Source organism: Antechinus flavipes, chromosome 5, assembly GCF_016432865.1.
Source record: "Antechinus flavipes isolate AdamAnt ecotype Samford, QLD, Australia chromosome 5, AdamAnt_v2, whole genome shotgun sequence".
Taxonomy (NCBI): domain Eukaryota; kingdom Metazoa; phylum Chordata; class Mammalia; order Dasyuromorphia; family Dasyuridae; genus Antechinus; species Antechinus flavipes.
Genome location: NC_067402.1, coordinates 164971297 through 164992812, shown reverse-complemented (window position 1 = coordinate 164992812; position 21516 = coordinate 164971297). Strand labels below are relative to the sequence as shown.

The 21516-nt window shown below is 34.4% G+C and overlaps 1 protein-coding gene across 25 annotated transcripts in view; it reads left to right on the top strand.

The window, feature by feature from the left end:
* Positions 1–21516, top strand: part of CELF2 (CUGBP Elav-like family member 2) — a 974186-nt gene that overhangs the window by 632802 nt on the left and 319868 nt on the right. For 15 of the 25 annotated variants that reach the window (XM_052000330.1, XM_052000333.1, XM_052000332.1 and 12 more), the window contains one exon: positions 3314–3364. The exons of the other annotated variants lie outside the window; for them this stretch is intronic. Coding sequence is in view for 9 of the 15 variants with exons in the window: in XM_052000317.1 (XP_051856277.1) it covers positions 3314–3364 (51 nt within the window). In the remaining 6 variants the exon portion in view is untranslated. The remainder of the gene's footprint in view (positions 1–3313; positions 3365–21516) is intronic. 25 annotated transcript variants of the gene reach the window in all.

The following is a 21516-nucleotide window of genomic DNA, read 5'->3' as shown; positions in this document are numbered from 1 at the left end:
TTAATTTTTCTTTCTTAAAACATGTTTTTTTCTGTAAAAAAGAAAATGACTCTTTAGTTTTTTCATATTAACTAAAAATAAATGATTGTGGGTTCCTTTTTAGGTTTTTTGGTTTTATAATGAGTTTCATCCATAAATTGATGTGAAGCTTAAGGCCACTTTGAGTATGCTTGAAGCTAGCATCATGTTGCCACTAGAGGGTGTCTTACTCTCCTGCAGCCTTTGATAGTATCTTGAAATGGCAGCTATTGATGACTAGCTGCTGAATAACCTTGGAAAAGGTCATGTCATCACATTGATTTCACTCATTATAAATTCTTATTGCATAAACTCAGCTAGATCTTTACTATTACTTGGCACTTCTACTATTCTTCACTTACTGATTTGCTATCTTCTCCACAGTGACTAATAAGCTTCTTGAGGGCAGATATGATTTTTTTTTTATTCCCAGCATTTAGTATAGTGCAGAGTATATAGTAGGTGTCTAATAAATGTTTTTCCAATCGAATTGTTCTAAAACTTCTCTTTTTCATATTCCTTACTGCCTCTCACCTTATTAAACAATCATCTCATCTCTGTTTCACCATCAAATCTTGCTTTTTTACTTCTAAGCCCCTTACAATTTCTCTCCTGTTTTTCTTTTTCTACTGAAACTGTTCACTTAAAGGTCACTAGTGACCACCTACTTGACAGATCTAATGACTTTTTCTAAGTCCTAATCTTCCTTGACCTCTATGCAACATTTAACAGTGGTTCATGATATTGATATTTTCTCCTCTTTTGTTTCCTAATGCACGAGGCTTTCCTTACCTTCCTTCTATCTAGAAAAATGGCATGCTTTGATGGATGGAGTGTTGAACTTAGACCAGACAACCTGAATTTAAAACCTATTTTAGACACTAACTAGCTGTGTGATTTTAAGTAAGTCACTTGTTTCAAAACAACATAAATGCATATACATTTCTACTTGGATCTCTTCAAAATCAACCTGTCTGGAATTGGTCTATGTTTCAGGTTGTTGGAAAAGCTTCAAGGATTGTCCCAGCAATAGAATATATCAGTTTTTTAAAGACTCTCTTCTTTGGCCATGTTCACCAAGATAGCACATAGAGAAATGAAAATGATTCTTGACCTATACAGAATTCTTCTACTTCTTCAGTGTCCTCAAAAGTGAGGGAGGAGGGGAGTAGGAGTCCTAAGGATTATTGAGTTTTTAGATTGCTTATGTACTTAGTTATTGGTACTCTAAATGTGAGGTACTAGTACTCTAAATGTGAGGTACTAGTTCAGTGACTAGTGAATAGACTTTGTAGTGTTCATGAGAAGTATTTGCAAAAAGTCTACCATGAAAATAACCACAATTTCTTCATGAACACCTATTATATTCAATGAAAAGATAAAGAAATTCTTTGAAGAACTCAATAAGACACCCCATTAAATTATCATATACTTTTATCTTTGGTAACTTTAATGGAAAGCTGGAACTTAGTTTGAGGATGACAAGAAATACAAAGGAAAAATAGGAAGAAACAGAGAGACACAAATGGAGAGGATTTATAAACCTGTAATTTTTAAAATTAAAATCTATTCTTTCTCTCTCTCTTATCTTGTCTCCCCTACCACCCACTTGGAGTGTATTTGGAAGGGACACGTTAGAATATGCATATAGTGAAGGAAAACAATTTCTTGCATTGTCCATGTCATTCTGCTCCATAAGTCTTTTAAGAGATAAGGAACATGTTTCATTATTAGTGATCCTTTGGAATCATGGTTGTTCATTGAATTTATTGAAGTTTTTAAGGCTTTCAAAGTTATTAATCTTGACAGTATTGATTAAAATTAGTATAAAGCTAGAAGACATAATAAAATGAGAAAATTTTATAGCATAGCATTACTTTACCTATTTAAATGGATAATTGTTGAAGAAAAATGTGATATGGATAGATGAAAGAACATGGATATATTACATTTAATACATAAAGTTTTACCAGGGTAGATTAATTAGGATAACAAGCAAAGAGGCCAGAGGAACCTAAATTGGCAAATATTTGGATTATATTCTATTAACTTGAAATATCAGTTTATCTAATGCCAAGAATTTCCCTCAAAAAATAACCAAGTATTAGGAAATTCCTTAACCCAGAAATCTCATGATCCTCCCAGAGAATAACTCCTCCCATCTTAAGCCTTTTAATTAGAGATCAATAAATCAAGGGGTAAGGCTAGAAGATAGCCTAATGGGCAGTTGCCCCAGATGGATTACAACTAATATAGCTGTATAGTCTGGTGGGACTACCTAACTACTTTCTTCTTTTAGAGCTTGAGTAATAAGGAACAGGATGTCAGATGATTTTGAAAAAAATGTCATAATCTTGGTTTCCTAGGAGTTTGAAAAGTCAAATTTATTTCAGTGAGTATATTATTTCACTCCCATAAAAATATCTTCTTGAGTAAAGAGATCTCTAAGATAATGGAAGTTTCCTTCAAGATAGACTCAATGGACTCATAAGTAAAATGGGCTTGTTGTGTATAATTCATTCTGAAGGCTTGTATCTATTTAACACAGGTAGCTACATTTCTTTGATCTGTAAGATTATTTTCTTTAATGAGGAGTTGTTCTTTCCTCCTCCTCCCCTCTCCCGTCAAAAAACCTAATTTAGCACATGGGGTTTTCTTCAGACAAATATTTCATTGTATGTGGATAAGCCTATCAAGTCAAAGATAAAATTCTTGTGGTCTAACTTGGAATTCTCACTTACTTATCGATAATTTCCACCTTAATGTGCCACTAATTCTTTTTTTGTGTGATAATGATGATGGATCCTTGTTACATAAGTATACTATCATATGGCTTTAATATTTGTCTGTCTCTTTTAATGCTCTTAAAGAAAAAATTTGGAGTCAAAAGGTTGGTTAATATGATAGCTAACATGAAGAATTGTGTGTGTAGTAGCTTTATGTTGCCTGTAGAGTTGAAAGAGTGAAAGTTCATATAACAAAACTTTCTGTTTTTATACTTAAAGCTATTGATATAGGAACATTGTCAATTCATAGAAGCTATAATGCTCCAGTTGCTCTCCCTATTCTTAGTCTGTCCCTTATCCATCCAAACCATACTTCATACAGCTGCCATCACAGTTTTAACTAAGACAAAAGTCTGGTATATTTCCCCTGCTCAAAAACCTTCAGAGACTCCCTATTGTTTTTATCTCCTCTAAAACATATAAACTTTAACATTTAAGGCCCCCATAGTTTCATTACAATTTTACTTCCAGCTCATTTCTCATTGCATCTTTCATTCATTTTGTTTCAGCCGAAATAGCTCCTTCTTCTGTTCATTTGCACAAGGAACCCCCCATTCCAGGTATGCACTCCTACCTCATTTCTGTCTTAAAAATTCCTTATTTTCCTTGAAGTTTTGAGGGAAGTGTCATTTTTTACTATTCATGTATAGCTTTCTCTTATATCCTCCTAGCTGTTATCATTCTCTCTCTCTCACCTCAAATTTTCCTTGGACATTTGTCTGATTTCTCTTTGTCTCTGTCTTTCTGTCTCTTTGTATCTTTCTCATTTTTTACTTTTTGCCTTCTATTATTTTATACTTATTTTCTTGCCAGTAGAATATAAGTTCTATGAAAGTAGACAGGGACTGTTGTGTTTTTTTGTCTTTAGATCATTTGCATCCAATCCCATATTTTGTATAGAGTAGAAAATTTTGCTATCTTTAAATTGTTATGATAAATTCTTTCAAAAATTGATTATACTGCTACAAAATTATATTAAAAGAATATCCAACAGAGCATTCAGTTGAGAGAGGGTTTACATGGGTTGTTTCTTATTCCATAAGAATATATACACATTTTAAAAATACTGAATCTAGAAAAGTCTCTCTTATGACTGGGAGAGTAATTCAGTGTCAGTATGACATAATAGGGATGATGTAACCTTTTAATTAAGAATCTTCCTTAATATTATGCAAGCTAACATTTTGGGGACATTCTTGGTATTTATGGTATTGTATGTATATGACACCCTTAGTATTTTCCTATAGCATATATGCTATGGTTTTGAAAAGATGGTCACTTTTCAAAGCATATTTTTATTGAGTTCAATCTCTTCTTTTGGAATACAAATTAAGTTTTGATATGGCTTATTTGTGAAAGTGGAAGACTTTTTAAAGTCAAGCAAGAGTGGATTGGGGAGACATCAAGGAGAAGAAAGCCTTTCCCCTGATGAGGTGAAAGACATGGTTCTAGTTTCACTTTTCCCATCATAACTCATTGTGGTACCCTCCTGAAAGGGATTCTCTGCCACCTGATGTGAGTTTAGAAACTTCAGTGCAGTTAGAGGACAAAGTTAGACAACTTTCATAACATCAGTCAGAGGGATCATGAAACTGGGAATTAATTGAATTCTAAAATTAGGACTCCAATTTTAAATGGATTTCATCACTGTCACTACATGTAGTGGTTTTTCTTTTTTAAGTGGATGGGACTTCTATTCTCAGACTACATATGTGAATTTTATTTCAACTTACAATTCTAAATGTGTAGGTTGTAGATATAGTAAAGACTTTTTTGTTGGTGGTTGTTTAGTCATTTTTTTAGTCATGTTCTCGTCTTTGTGACCCCACTTGGGGTTTTCTTGGCAAAAATACTGGAGTAGTATGCCATTTCCTTCTCTAGCCCATTTTACAAATGAGGAAACTGAGACAATCAGGTTTAGATGATTTGCCCAAGGATTATACAGCTAGTAAGTGTCTGAGGTTACATTTGAACTTGATCTTCCTGACTCCAGAGCCAGGATTCTATTGCCTATGTCATCTAGATGTATCCTGACCTTTCTTTTTGGTTAGAATCCATTTTTAAAAAAAATACACTTCTTATTTAGAAGCAGTAATTGAAAACTATTTTAAATACATCCATGCTTGTTCTAAATTTGAAATATTGTAATTATTTTAATATAGCAATTGAAACTTAACTTCTCAGCCTCAGTTTCCCCATTTATAAAATGCTTAAATTGCTATACAAATGCTAGCTATTGTTGTCATTATTACAGTAATAAGGTAGGTATTTAAGCTTTAGGATAAAAATGGTATAGATCAGGGTTTCTTAAATTTTTTCTGCAGTCAACCTCTTTTTGTCACAGAAATTTTTACACAACCCCATATATACTGATATATAAAGTAGGTATCCAAATCAGTAAATGTTTACTGATAATGAATCATAATTTTGAGATTTCCACACACACAGTATGAAGCCCCATATGAAGTCATTTTTAAGAATTCACAGTTAAATTAAATTAAATCCACAGTTTAAGAAGCTGGGGTGTAGATATACCAGATTCATGTCCATGTTTGGGTTGGACTAAATGCTTTCTCAGGTTCATTCCAATTCTTGAGATTTTGTGAAGATATGACATAAAATTTAAATATGGGAGATGGAATGCTGTAATAGGCTAAAAGTCTGGAGGGGAGTCTATCCTTTATTCCTAACTCTGCAAGTAAAATTTGTATTGTGGCCTTGGATAAATCACTTACCTTATTTCCTTCATTTTCAAAGTAAGGTGGTTAGATTAAAGAATCTGTTGTGGTTTCTTCTAGAGTTGTGATTCTTAGTTATAGGACTTGATTTTTTAAAATAGTTTTGTCTTTTTGTTTTCTTGAAAGCATCAAAGCTATGGCTTTAAAAAAATACCTTTACTAAATTATAGTTTTTGATAATAGAAGAGAAAGAGGTGGCCTGGATAATTCAAAACAACAGATTGTTAAAATTCATTTCTATTTTACATTGGAATGGAATTTTTAATTTGATAATGCAACAGCATTATCCTCCAAATTGTGTTTTGCTTAGGCTCATGTTATTAGCCTAAGTATTTTGAACTTAAAATAGAGAGGTGGCCCAGAAATATTCTAAGTATCCAGAAGAAGCTAATTGGAGATGAAAAATTGAAAAACAAAGTGAATAATCTGTAAGTGGGTAGATGAGAGTTAAATGAATTTGAAGCAATTTCCAAGGAGCATAGAATCTGTTAGGGGAATAGTTAGAATTAATTCTCCTATTTTCCATACCTTTGTTTAGAAAAAGGTATAAACTCCTTGAGATAAGGACATTTTTTTGGCCTTTCTTTGTATTCCTTGTCTTAGCACAGTGCATGGCATGCAATAGTTGGTTAATAGCTACCAGTTGAACCAGTTGAACTGACTATGTATACCATATTTTTTGTACCTTCAGAAACTGGGGAATAGTGAGGTTAAATCACTCCCATGCCAGTCCTTCATTTACTATCACACTTTTAGGAAGAAGAAGGGGGAGGGGGAAGGGGACATAAGCAACAACTTCCTATTGAAATCTTAACTAGTTTATATTTGCTTCCAACAAGAAATGAACCCATATTCAAAGAAAGCATTAATAAAACTAACAAGAGCATATTACAGGTTCTCTATTGTATCATCATAATGCTTCATGTTTAGAGCTTGATAAGATCTTAATCCTCTGTAATGATACAACTCTAATGCTCTAACATTTCCATGCCAGGCAAATTGTGTCATGTAATAAAAGTAACAACAGTTTATGGAAACTCTAAATGCATAATTTGTATGGAATTTTAATTAGAGTGCAACAGAAATCCCAGCCATCAGGAACTCAATTTATTCTGCACTTCTACCATGACAGTAATAGGATATGTTGCAATTTTTTTTTGCATTGCTTTGTTTGCTATTTATAATTCAGCATTATCTTTTTTTTTCTTTTTTGCCTTATATGATTTCAGTTGTTTACTATTACATAGATTTGAGTAATAGACTATAGAGAACTAGGCAATTTTCATTTCTGTTATACTTCCCCGAGGTATTTTCCTACTTTAAGCACTTTAAGTCCTCCTGCACCACCTCTTTTCAGGTTGTTTTTCTCCTAGAGCTTTATTAAATCATCTGTTTACTTTCCTCCCTTCATGGTAAGTTATCCTAGTGGTTATTTCTATTGGCCCACTGCCACCATTACTAACCATTGCTGATATTAATAAGAATTAGGGGATTTTCTTCATCAGAGGTAAAGTTCAGACTGTCAAAAAGTGGGGCAGGTCTAGAAAAATGCAGGATGAAAAAAGAGCTATGAAAAAAAGTGCTGATTCAAGTGCAAATTGTGGGTTAATTTCTAATATTCTGAATATGAGCAGTCAGCCTCAACCAGTACTAGGCAGTGGAAAGTAGTTGGTAGTGGGAAGACTCCCCCCCCCCATATTGAAACAATAGCACTAAAAATCATGTAACTATTATGCAAATAAAAATAACAATTAGATAGATAGGCATTCTTCTTGACAATGTGCATTGCATTAATTTTTTATTAGTTATTATGATATCCCCTTTAGGGTAAGTTAGGATTATTTCTATACCATCTTTTTAAGGAATATAATAACCTGCTTTATCTGGCTCCTTCTGTATAATTTAGTTTATATGAAGGGACACTGTTAACTCTTCTTCCAAGTGGACAAAATAGGACTTCTGCTACACCCCTGTAGGGCAGAAAAGGAATTATTTTTAAATTTTGTGCACTGTGTGTCAGTAGCACAAATTGATATATGAAGGGATGGGATTAGAGGAGGGAAGGAAATAAAAGGGAGAAGAAAAGAACATTACATGACACCTTTGTATATTTGGAAAGAAGAGCAAGTTGTACATGGTAAACATGCAGTTTCATGTGTGATCATCTTTTTTTATTATTATTTTACCTGTTATGGAACTTCTTTGCCCTATGAATTGAAAACAAAATATTTTAATTGATATATTGAGCTAACTCCAACTCTTTCTTCTCCCAAATTTGGGATGGTTATTATCTCATTGATGTGGATGTTATTATATGGAGCTCACACCTGGCCTTGGTCACTTCCTGTATTTACTGACATACCCATGAGGAAGCTCAGACACAAAATAAATGCCTCTCTTGAATGCATAGTAAGGCACTGGTTAAATAATAATAATAATAATAATAAAACAAAATTTCCAGATCCAGGATGCATGTTTTGTCCATTCTAAAATAAGATTTTAGGAAAGGAGTAAAAATAAAAAGCATTTTGTTACTGTATTGGCCAACAGAAAAAAAAAAAGTCTAATGGGTTTGTCTCTACATGCACTATGTATAAATTCTAAGAAATAAATGTAATTTTATCTCTTTGAATAGAAAAGCAACCTTTGTTCTCCTCTCCCACCCCTTTTCAAACATTTCTGCTCTTATTTCAGAATATGCACTGTATTCATTCCACAGCCAAATTGAGCTGGGCAAAATGGCTTTTAAGTTCTGTGATTTTTTTAAACTGGGCACTCTAAGGTTAGAACTCTTTGAAGTGTGGGTCACAGAGAAGGTGGAGCAGAGGACTGGGTTCCAGGAGATTTGGGCTGTTCTCGAATACAAATGATTTAACAATTCTTCTTTTGACTTTGAAAAGTACCATTGATGTTTCTTCAAACAATAAATAAATTCATTTAGTTTACTTCTCTATCAGAAAATGTATGTTACTCAGCTTTATGTTGCAGCGGTGTTTACACCCACACCCACACACAAATGCAAAGAGTTTTCCAAATGAGATTTTTACACATAAGTCCCCACAAAAATGTTATCATTTATTCTCTACTCTCTCCCTTCCTTTATAAAGTAACTAGGTGTGATTTACCTTATACAGTACTGCTATGTATTGTACCCAAAATTTCTATAATCCTTTCTCCATGCTCTCCCTCATCCTCAGGCATGTCTGCTAATTCCTTTTTCTGTTCAGTGCACTGTTATATCTAACTATTTTTCTTGTTATATCCACAATATGCTTCTTCCCATCCAAATCCTTCAATCATCATAGAAACATAGAATTTCTAGCATAATAAGCATTTAGATGTTACTTACTGCAACTGCCTTATTTTTCATACAAGGAAAGTGAGGCTTGGAGAAATTCAATGATTTGTCCAAAACCATCCATTGCCAGCTAGTATGAAAGAGCCCCTGGTTCCCTAAGTGCCTACTGATACTTGTTCCATGATACTGTGCAATGGAAAGCACAATTTGTGACCCAGTCATTTTTCCCCAGAAATTCTCATTTGTTATTGTCATTGCATTCTTCTCCTTGTGTTCAATCTTAGAATTGTCCTATATAGATGGAACTTTAAAAATATACAATATGCATATATAATTCATATTCACATATATCATACATATGTACATATATAATGCATTCATACATACATTTTAGCCAAAAACCTTTACAAATGTATGCAAAAAAATTTTAGGTAAGCCCCATTGTCTCTGTGAGCCATAGTTTTTTCATTGAACTAGTTAGGTGCTTTGAGACACCTCTTATAAAGTTTTTTTTTTTTTTTTGGAGTACCAAAGATTATGATTATATTATCATTTTTATTGCTCAATCTGGTTTTCACACATTATAACAGTATGGACCCTATTAACCAAGTGCATGATAATAGCCTATTATTATAATACACCAGGATATCATAAATTTTAATGTAATGATCTCTTGCCACAGTTCTATTAATAGAGATCTCACTTATGTGTGTATATAGTGTGTGAAGAATTTGATGTGATGCATGCATGCGTGCAAAAAAATCCCTTGGGGATCCTATGAAGAGCACCCCAGTGTTCAAGTCAGTTTCTAAATTTTGACTCTAAATTTCACCAACCTCCTAAGTTCTCCATATGTGTTTAAGATTGCATTTGTTTATTTTAACATGCTCTTTTAAAGTATGGGCAGTGGATTTTTGATAGGGTCTAAAACTGGAGTTTGTCCAGATTTTTCCCAGGTATCTCTTCATTCACTCATTCTAATATAAGCAATCACCAAGAATGACTAGAATTAATATCATATTTGCTGGGGAAAATACACTGTTGCTTTCTAGGATGACTATCAGGTAAATTGTAGAAAGAGCTTTAAATATAGCAATAAAATGTCATCTTTATTGCTCTCCTACCTTTTCCAGCATTTCCTCCCTCAGTTTTTCACATTTTAGTGCTTTATGATAATTTTATATGGAGCCCTGAGGGCATTTTCTTGGTGTGTTAGAGGATGTTTTGCCTTGTTCATAGTCCCTTGAAGGAGAGAACCATTAAATCTTAGCCACATTGGGTGTCTCAGTCTGGAACTAAAACTACTCCTAAGCTACACTGTCATACTAATAAAGACCCCTTTAGGGCACCAGATAAATTTATAATTTCTTAAAGAATGAGAAGTGCTATTCCTGTAGCAATCAAAGCTGGCCAGAGAACTCTTTTTGCAACAAGCCTGATCAGTATATTCATTCATTCATAATTTGAATTTAAACCCTAAAGTACTACCTTTTAAACATTGAAAACAGTCACACACAGACATATGCACACATACATACATCTACCTATAGATAGAAAGATGTACAGATATATTCCTTTACACAACCTGAATTCATTTAATTAGTGCAGTGGAAAGAATATTGGATGCTGGTAGAGATGTCACAGTTCTGTAACAGTGGTTTGAAAGAGAAGGTGGAGCTGAACACTTCTAACACTTGAACTCAGGAGTTCTGAATTCCAGTAATGTTAAAAGTGATTGTGTATCTGCATTAAATATGGCACTAATATGGTGAGACCCTGTGAATCAGAAAATGGTGGGGAAAGGGTCACCAGACTGCCTAAAAAGCAGGCAGTCTGGCACAGGTTGGAAACAGCTGGTTAGCACTTCCGGCAGATTAGCAATAGAATCACTCCTGTGAGTAATTACTGTACTTTGACTTGAGTAAGACAGAGAAACTGAGTCTGGGATGTGGAAGGATGAAGAGAAAACAGAAGAAAATCAAAGCAAGAACCAAAACCAGAAAGAATATTAGATTTTCGAATAGAAGACCCGAATTCAAAATTTACTTACAGTTTATTGTCTCTGTCATTAAGTTTCTTCTTCTAATCACTCACTTTCTTTATCTCTAAAATGAACAACATGGATCTGTAATAAGTTTTCATGCTCTAGCTCAATAAGCCTACTTCATAGTGCCTTGGGGAACAAATATAACATGATAGAAATTCTTGCTAAAACAACTATTTAAAAATAGCTGATATTTATATAATGCTTCAAAGTTTTCAAAACACATTATGCATACACACAATCATTTGATCTTCACAATAACCTTGTGTGGTAGGTGCTCTTATTAGATGTTCATTTTATAGATGAGGAAACTGAACCTAAGAGAGATTAAGTGGATAACCCAGCTTTTAAGTATCTGAAGCAATTTTCTTCTTCACTTCAGCCCTAGCTCTAATCCACCAAGGTGCTTCAACTACTGATTGCTGATTTCCAAGAATTTTACAGTCTATGGGGCTGTTTTGTTTGTTCTCCCTCATCTCAGATATTTGTAGTTCCTAACTCATATATGTCCTAATTTTTTTGATTCAATAAGCATTTTTGTTCCTTATCCACTCAAAAAAAAATCCTTTTAGTTTCAAGGGATCTTTCCATCTAGTTATAAGGATATGACACATTACAAATTACTATAGAATAGACATGCATAAGAGAGGTATTGTCAAAATACTTCACGAGACTTGGAATTAAATATTATTTCTACCTAGAAGAGTCAAGACAGTTTTCATAGAGGAGGTTTGACCAAATTAGGAAAGATAAGTAAGAGATTATCCAATAGAAATGGTGGAAAGGATAATCCAGAAATAGGGTGCTTCGTGGGCACAAAGGCAAGAAGATAAGAGAGCAAGTTTTCTAGATTGTATGGAGTTTCAAGCAATGGCAAAATGGTAAAAGCAGTGTAAATTGGGGTTGTAAAGGCAGGCTTGAAACAAGATTTTGGAGGACCTTAAATGCTAGGCTAAGGAAGATTAGCTTTATTCAGTGGTGGGCTGGAACCAGCTCATTCTGATTCTGTGAGTTTTAAATTTTTGAGTGTAAGCATTTGTATCTTGGAACCGAGCAAGCTACAGATCATGATTTGATTTATTTGGTTAATAGTCTTGACTCTAAAAAGTGTAAAAACTGTAAAAAGAAAAATAATTCAGATTAAATTTGTGTTTTCAAGAGAACTAGATGTTAAATATTTACCAGAATGTCCCTGAATATATTCATTAAGAAATAGGGAATACTTGAAGTGTTTTGGGGAAGAATAATTTATCAGTAGTATGAGTGGTAACATGATTGGATATGATGAATACTGGGTTTGGCCTAAGAGGACTTGGATTCAAGTTCTGAGATCTTATATGTCTCCATGGACCTCAGTTTTTGGTTTCTAATCTTCCTTCAAGCTATAAATCATTGATCTTAGAGCAATCAATCCTTTAAAGATAGGAAAACTAGAGATGAAGAGACCAGTTGGGGGTAATCACAGTTACCTAGATGTGGGTAATAAGAGTTTTTATAGAGGTGGAGGACAGATGCAAAGATGTTTTGGATATAGACAAGATGTAGCAGTGTTTAGAGATCAGACTTAGAGAAGATGGAAGAGTCAGAAGTTTCAAGAACAAATAACCAGAAAATGATGGTATTCGGTGAATAAGGAAATCAAACAGAGCATCAGATTTGGGTGGAAATGATAAATTAGGTTGTGATTCCCATGTAGGCATAGAAAAGACAACTTCAGCATAGAGACATTTTCATATAAAGTTGGGACTGTCATTCGTATGCTTCTGCTCTCTTTCCATATCATTGATCCTGGATTCCTATCTTCTAAAGATCCAGCTTCTAACTTTTCTTCTGGCATATGTCCATTCTTTAATACTCTAGCATACTGATGCTGAAAAAAGTGTTGTTGAGTAAAAAGAAAAAAGTGCATTGGATTTCAAGAGAAGTCCACAGGCATTCAGGAAAGACAAATTGACTACAGTACTTACAGTCTATAGACTTAAGCCATCCAACTTTTCACATGTAAAATCCAGATTGAATGAAATGATCTCTAAAGTTTTATTTAGTTCTACGATCTATGACTTCTTGATTCCACATCACTTTTCATCTTATATAGGTAGAACTTAGCTGTCCTAGTGGACATATAGTGGGCATTCAAAGAATTATTGTTGAGTGGTTTATTCTTATGAAACAGAAGATGTAATGAAATATAAAGAAAGGCAGAATATATTAACGTTCTCATTAAGCTCACTGCCTGATTCTCATTAAGGCTGCCCTGGTTTCTTTTATATCTCAGGCACGTGGGCCCAGTGCTAATTTTCATGCCTGTCCTGATCCCAAATGTCATATCATTTTCATCTGCTCTAGGGGATGACAGGTTTTCTTTATTCACTTTTTTCTTTCTTGACTCTCTTAAAAATAATATATTTAGTGGAAAGAAAAACCCTCAAGAGCAAGAAGTGAATGATTAGTTCTTATACTTTACTCAAGAGCTTCTTAAAAAGCGTTTTTCTTCCTTTGAAATCTTGTGGAACCAAAAATCTTGGATTTTTTTGTTACTGAAGGGTTGATAGAGAGGGAAGAAGACTAGAGAGGAAATCTTAGTTTTCCTGAATTCTAAATTGTTCAAACAAAATCCAACTCACTTAAAGCTAGATTTAGTGCTGAGGGATATCAAATAATTGAGTTTGGGGAGGATTATGCAAGAACTATTATGAAATTATGCAGTCATTCATTATTGCCTATTCCAAATAAATTTCTCAGATTATTAGTGCTTGCTGATGTTTCAAGCAATAAAGAGTAGCTACAATGACATTCTTTTCATTTGCTTTAACTAGCATCCTATTACTATAGCTGTGGTGGGTTTTGAAGGAAAAATGAAGGTGTTTCTCAAATAGAACTTTGCCATCAGAAATGTTCATCAGTAAATAGTCAAACATATACCCTCTTCTATACCCTATGCTAATAATATTTTCCTGTTCATTTTCTGCCAGTCTTAAATTTAGGCTTATCTAATGCTTACATGGTGTAAACATCCTTATTGCTCAAGACATCACAGAGATCCAGCAGCTCTTTGTTCCTTGGGTCGATCTCCTTACTGGCAAATATGGTATATCAGCTAGAAGCTAAGATCTTGATCTTAAATAGGACAGTTTACTTTTTAAAGAATAGGTAAAGCTTTACAAAAATTCTAATTTATCCACTAAGAATCCAGTGGGCACTTCTACCAATCCCCCTTAGGAAATGAAGCATACAAGCATATCAGAGTTAAAACTAGGACAGAGGACTGGGGCTTAACCTCAGGTTGCTGAATTTGAAGGACACTGACAGTCTTTCAGTAGTATTGTTTCTACACTACACTGTGTAGAAGTCACAAAGCTCATATTGCATAATTAGCAAGGCTACCAGGTTAAAATGGAAAGCTTTAAGCTAAGATGATCTCATTTTTCTTCTGTCCCCCTCCATCTTCACCTCCACCCACTCTCCAACTAAGGATGCACTGCTTATCCCAAGTTCCCTTTATGGTACAAAAATCACTATAATTCTGACAGTGTTTTTTAAAAAAACACCCAAATATTTATTGCTTTCATTTTGACATTGCCTTCATATCCAAATGTATCTCTTCCCACTTTACTCTCCAGAGAGTCATCCCTTATAGCAAAGAATATAAAAGGGGGATAAGAGAGAGGAAGCAGTTGAACAAATCTTCCCAATACCTCAGTAGCATCTGACAGTTGATGCATTTGCAGACTGAGCATCTGAGCCACAGGATTTTAAAGCTGAATCGAACTTGAGAGGTAGACTAACTCAATCTGTTCATTTTATACACATGAGAAAAGAATAGCCCAAAGGAGTAAAAGGACTCTTTCAAGGTCACACAGCTAGTTAGTGGTAGAACCAGGAAAATGAATAATTATTTCCATTCGTTTGATCCTTTATAGTTAAAATGCTTTTTTTTTTTTTTTTTGGATAATTTCATTTTCAGAATAACCCAATTAAACAGAGTGAAGGTTTTGAAGGAGTGCTGTGTGAAATAGGGATATGCTTTGTTTTGTTTATCCCCAGAGAACAGAATTAGGGGCAATGGAAAGTGACCAAAACTATCTTGAAATGAGGAAGGTTTACCCAATAACTAAAATTAACAGAGGCCTTCAAGTAAAGGTCATTTTGCCTTCTGGAGATTTTTTTGTTCAGGTATAAGTGACCTGTATTGTCTCCAAAGTTCCTTCTGGACTCCTCAGTTTCTGTGATGTCTATTTTACAAATGAGAAATTTGAGGATTGCACAGTTTTAATTAATTGTCTAAGGTCACAGAGCTGAGACTAACACCCCAGTACAATAATCTCATAGAGATAACGTCACAATAAAATGTCATGGAAAAGTTTATAGCAGTTCAAAGATTATATAAGAGAAGATGGATAGAGATATGTATATATATATATATATATATATAGTTTGCTACTTTTGACATATGCTTATGAACGTTTCTGTAATATTTTCATTTCCCTCTAATTCATGTTATTAGTGTTTGTTTTTACTTTTAAAACCATGTTTTCTGGTAAAGAGGAAAAAAGAAATTTTAAAATGAAAATTTTCAAAATTTTGAAATAAATTTTAGGGACTATGGAAACAGGAAAATAATGTGTTACTGTACAGCTCATAAAATATAAAACACACCCTTGAATCAGTGAACTTGAACTGATTTTGACATGGCAAATTAGGAAAAATGCCAGATTTGGAGCCAGGAAAAAATCTCTAGTCTGTTACACTTAATGAGCTGTATGACCATGAGACTATTTCAATATCCCTGAACCTCAGTTTCCTTATCTGTAAAATGAAGAAAATCATATTTATATTCCCTAACTCAGAGAGAGTTCTTTTGAGAAAAGCAATTTGTAACCTGGCTATGTGATTCTGGGTGTTAAGGTCTTTAATTTCTCATTTCCCCAGGCTGCTAATATGATAACTTATAGAAAAGATGCAGATTTGCTTTGGTCAAGGAAGCTACTCACCAGGAGCACCCATTTCTGATGAAATTGTAGATCTGATCTCCCAATGTGGTTTGTGTTGTTATAATTATTTATCTTTATCCATTACTAAATGGAATCAGGTGAGAGAAAGGTAAATGTGTGAAGCAAATCTGTAACAAAGAGCAGGAAAGAATAATGGAGACCTGAATTTGAAATGGCATGTTTTCCTCTTCCCTTTGACTTTGTTTATAATACAAGGTCAAAATATGTAATGAATCTACAGATTGCATCTTTCAACAAATTTACAAATAGATATTGGCAGCTAGGTAATGTAATAATGAGAGTGCTAAACCTGGAAGATCCAAGGTCAAATCCTGAGTCAAATACTTACTGGTCCTTGTGACTATAGACAAGAAGTCAGGGGTGTCAAATTCCAATAGAAAAAGGGGCCCCTGATTTCTACATAAGTATCCCTGGGGTATATGTATTAGTTTTAAAATATTTATAATCTATGTTGTATTGACTTTCAAAAAGTGTTGTTAAATATTTCCCAATTACATTTTAATCTGACTTGCCTGCACCCTACCCCACTCACAAGTATTGTGGGCCTTGTGTTTGCCTTTCAATCCAGTCTAACACTTCCCTTTAGAAAAGAGGAAACTGACCAAAGCAGACAATTTACACAACTTAGCTGATCTAAAAGGCAAGTCCTCTAGAGTCATCACTTTTCATTGAGCTCCATTCTTCCATCTGTGTATTCTTACTCGGGTCCTTTAAATTCTATTTGCACAGAACAATTTTCTTTTCCTCTGAGTTCTATGAGGTTTTCTTTAATGAAGTCCTTTCCTTATTTCAAAATTTTATGTAATATTGACTTCGTGTCAAGTACATATATTTCATTTATATCCCTTTGTGATTACATACCTATAATGAGGTATGCATTTAATATGTGACCTGTGGTATTGAGTTGGTGGTAAATGTTGGAGAATATAAGATAAATGTATTATCCTGTTAGCAAGTCAATTGGGCTACTACTGAAAGCCTATATTCATATACTGGATTTATTTTTCCTCTGGGCTTTGCATAACATTTTGTACCCCTCTTGTGACCATAAAGATTTTTCTAGTCTTCCTGATAGATGTGTAGTTATTTGTTTACATCTCTGTTAGACAATAAGTTCCATGAGGCTAGGAACCTTGTCTTAATTATCTTATTATTCCTCAAAATCTAGGATTACATTTTATGCATTATAGACCTTTAATAAGCAACTGTTGCATGAATGAGTAAATGAATAAATAGGTCAGAATCAGTTTATTTTTTTCTTGCCTACTATTCTGGATGTCTCCCTACATGTCTATTCAGGTGTCAGAACCTGCTTTTTCTACCTCCATTCTTTGCAACCTCTCATTTCCACTTCTATTATAACTACCTATTGAGGCTTTTAGCTTTTCTCATCTAGACTATTTTAATAGTCTCCTATTAGGTCTTCCTCCTTCTTTTTCATTCCCTCTCCACACCAAATTCCACATTGTTACCTGAGTTATGCTTATAATATATTCAAATGACCATGTCATTCTTTGACTCAGAAACTTTCAGTAACTTCAATTGCCTGGTGAATAAAGCATGAGCCCTTGACCATGAAACCCAAAGCTTTTGGCAATCTGTCTTCCATCTTCTGATTGAGCCTCATTGCTGTGTAGTCTCCATCATGCTCAATTGGACTTCTGTTCTTTATTCTCATTCTTCTGCCTTAGTCTCCATATATTTGCTTATTTGTAGGAAACTGTCCCCACCCTTTTCTCATCTGTTGATGCGTTGTGATATAGTGGGGAAAGTATTAATTTGATGTTAGCTATCTTAGGTTCAGATCCTGGCTGCTCCATTTATTACCATGTGGCCTTGTATAAATCATATCAATTCTCCGAGTCTGTTTCTTCCTCCTTAAAAAGAAAAAAAAGGTTGCATTTCCATCACTGTGTTGCCAATAATTGGCATATATTTGGACAAGACCTATGATTCCATTTGTATAGGGAATTCCTGGTAAAGAAACTCTCTTTAACAATGTAGATAAATAAGCATCTTTCCTTGCAGACAATTACTCAAGCCAACCTCCTTTAGAGGTAAAGTGATCTGTCCAGGGTCACATATTCAGTAGATGTTCTTAGCATAAGTTGAACCCTATTCTTCTTGAATTCATCCACTGTGCCAGGGCTCCTTCTGTGTGGCGCCTCCTTAAATCATCATCATCATCACTAGCATTCTTACACATTTTAAGATTTGTAAAGCATTTTACACAGATTAGCTTTATTGATCTTTAGAACTCTGAGAGACAAATGCTGTTAGTATCTTCTTACAGATGAGGAAACTGAGACAGGGGAGAGGTTAAGGTACTTACCCAGGAGTACAAAACTAGTCAGGGTTTGAGTCCATATTTGAGCCTGGGTCTTCTTAATTCTAAGTCAGGCTCTATCTCATGTGCCATTTAATTGCCAACTTCAGGGCATTAAGCAAAGTTCTAGAGATACAAAGAAACCGAAACAATGCTTTTCCTCAAGAAAATTACATTGAGGGCTACACAACATGTAAATGTAAATTAATGAAATAGGAGCAAATTGAAGGATAGAATACTCCCACCTGGGGAAATCTGGAAGCTGTTCTCAAATGAAGTGCTTACTTACTTGAACTGAGCCTTGGACAAAATTAGGGACTCTAAGAGATAAACAAAGAGGGATTACATTCCAGGCAGAAGAGATGGCATATGAAAAGAGGAAGCTAGAGGATACAGACTGTTAAATCTGAGAAACTGTTAAATTTGAATAATTTAGCCAATGTGGCTGGAACCTAGACTGACTGCTTTAATGGAAGTAATATAAAATAAATTTGGAAATATAGGTGGGAACCTGATGTGAAGGGTTTTGAGTACCAAGCTGAGAAAGCAATAAGAACTGAAGATCTTTGAGCCAGGGAATGATGGGATCAGACTCATATTTTAGGAATATGATTTGGAATTTATGTGGAGGATGGGTTGGAGAGCTAAAGGGAACAGAGGCAGAAAGACCAATTAGGAGATTATTTCATTAGTCTATGTAAAAGTATTTTATCTTCCTCATTCTTTAGTTCCTTGAAAACAACAATCACATCTTCCCTAAGTCTTCTCTGCTCCAGAATGAACAACCCTAATTCCTTCTAATCATCCTCAAATGGTGTGTTCTTAAGGGCTTTTGTCATCCTGGACCATCTAGACATGCTTCCATCCGTTCATTGTCCTTCCTCAAATATGACACCCAAAATTGAAGACATTGTTCTAGGGTTTGTCTGCCTACGTCAGAATCTTAATCAGTTTTCTCCTCTCTTTACCTGTCACAGGAAACATTTTTGAATTCTACAGTCATAAAATTTTAAACATCCAAGAGTCAACTTTCACCCTTCTACTGAAACTTTTACTTATTTCTTTTTTTATTGCCTAGAAAAGTTGCATTCCATTTAGCAACTCTCTGAAATGCCACTTTTTTCTAGGCACAAGAAAATGTCAAGGAATTGTTTTAATAATGGAAGTTATTAATCTCTCTGACACTGTCAAAAGAAAAGGTAGAAGTTGGTTGTTAGAGATTATAAGCACCACTAGCTACAAAGTTGTTTCACTCCTTTTTAAAAAAACTGCAAGCAATTTTTAGTTTCACAGGCATCTGTTTTACCATCCTGTAGATATGCATGTAGTAAGAAATGAACCCATGAACATGTTGTGGATTTGGGTAGGCAGAATTGATGTTTTCTCATGCTTTTGATAGTTTTATCATTTGAGTTTGGATAATTTTCTAGAAGGCAGCATAGTAAAATGGAAAGTCCAAGAGATTTACAATAGCAACCTCATGTTCAAATCCCAGTTCTTCCATTTATTACCTGAGTAACCTTGTTCTTTGTCTCTTTGAGACTCAGTTTCCTACATTGTAAAATGAACAGGTTGGATTGGATTACCCACTGTATTCCCTTGCAGCACTAAATTTGGAATGCTGTTCATGATGAGAAAGTGTTTAGACTTCATGAATCTTTGTTTTATGCCTCTCCCCCACCCACCAAAAAAAGTAAGGAATATTAACATCTGGAACTAATTAGGTTGCTCTCATTTGATGGCAATATTATGCTTGTTAAGATCCACTGAGCTGTAAAAACACATCATTAAAACATCTGAGGTAGAATTTAAGAACACAGACTTCTTTCTCCTTGAAGGACAATCCAATTTTTAAAAAAAAAATTTTACTTGATATCTAACAGAGCACTGTCATCTTTTCTGCTTCAATCTGTTTTTCATTCCATAGCTTATAATTGTGGTTTCAGAGTATAGGTGTGTGAAGTGAATTTTTTTTATCTACAAAATATTGTGCACATGTATATGTGTACTGGTGTAAAAAATAATAACAGGTCAATGTCAGGAAATGCAATATCTCTGAAGTTATAGAGGAAACAAAACGAGGCCTTTCCCAACCCTTCGTTAACATGCTGTCTTTGTGTGTTAGAAACCAGAAGAGCTGCAAAATATGTGCAGAATTGAGTAGGATACTGGGTGTAACCTATTACAACGCAAAGTTGGCAGGAAAAAAATAACTTCTTGATATTCTCCATGTTCTTATGTAACGTTGGACAAACTGTTCTACTAAAAATCTTGACTTTTTTCCTCACCCACTCCCCCCAAAAGAGTAGGCTTCAGCCTTCCAAATATTTTTGATATACAAATTCTCTGTGTCTCAGTTATAGAGAAGCTACTTGAAACCACAACTCAAAAAATTATCCATGTCACTGGCCCTCACTTAAATTCACTTCATTTGCATATTAGACATCACCTCCCTTATGTCATGGTCCTCTTCAAGAATGAAGGACAAAAACAACGATACTACAACCACTGCTTTTACTACCATGATGGGCTTACAAGACTTAGTCATATATGGACTTTGAGGTAATAGGGAATCAGAGTAGATCCAGGCTGTACTTAAACAAATATATTCACCCTTTACAACTCAGCTGGGCTGCTTCAGTGCTTTTATTTCTCTTAGGATTTCCTAATGAAATGGTCTCCTGTTAAGGGCAGGGAACAGAATTGCAATAGTAAGAGTTAATGGACCACAGTAAATGTGACTAGCTGAGAACTGGAACATTGTTTGTGTCCTAAACTCTTGACTCCTGCATTGATGTGGAAACAGGAGCTTTGAGGAAGAAATCCAGAAGCAGATTTGATGAGTTAAACACACACACACACACACACACACACACACACACACACACACACACACACAATGATTTTTTTATACATCTTGAGTGGAAGGAAAAAATGTAAGATATTAAAATGTCATTTCTTTGTCCATAAATTGGAGAAGTCATAAAAGAGATTATGTTTAGTCCATAGAAGAAAAGCTATAATCAATAAAAGCAAGAAACTAAGTAGACCACAGAGTTTCTTGTGACCAAGGTCTTAAAAAAAAAAAAAAAAAAAAAAGATCTGGCCTTTAATTCACCCAGCACATAACCTTCATTTTTTTTTTTTTGCATTCCTATAGAATTTTATCTATACCTCTTTTATACACTTAGAGGCAGTTAAGTGGCTGCAGGCATTGGGCCAGGAGTCTGAAGTTGTATCTGACTCTTCCTGACCCCATTTGGGGTTTCCTTAGCAAAAATTTCCTTCCCTATC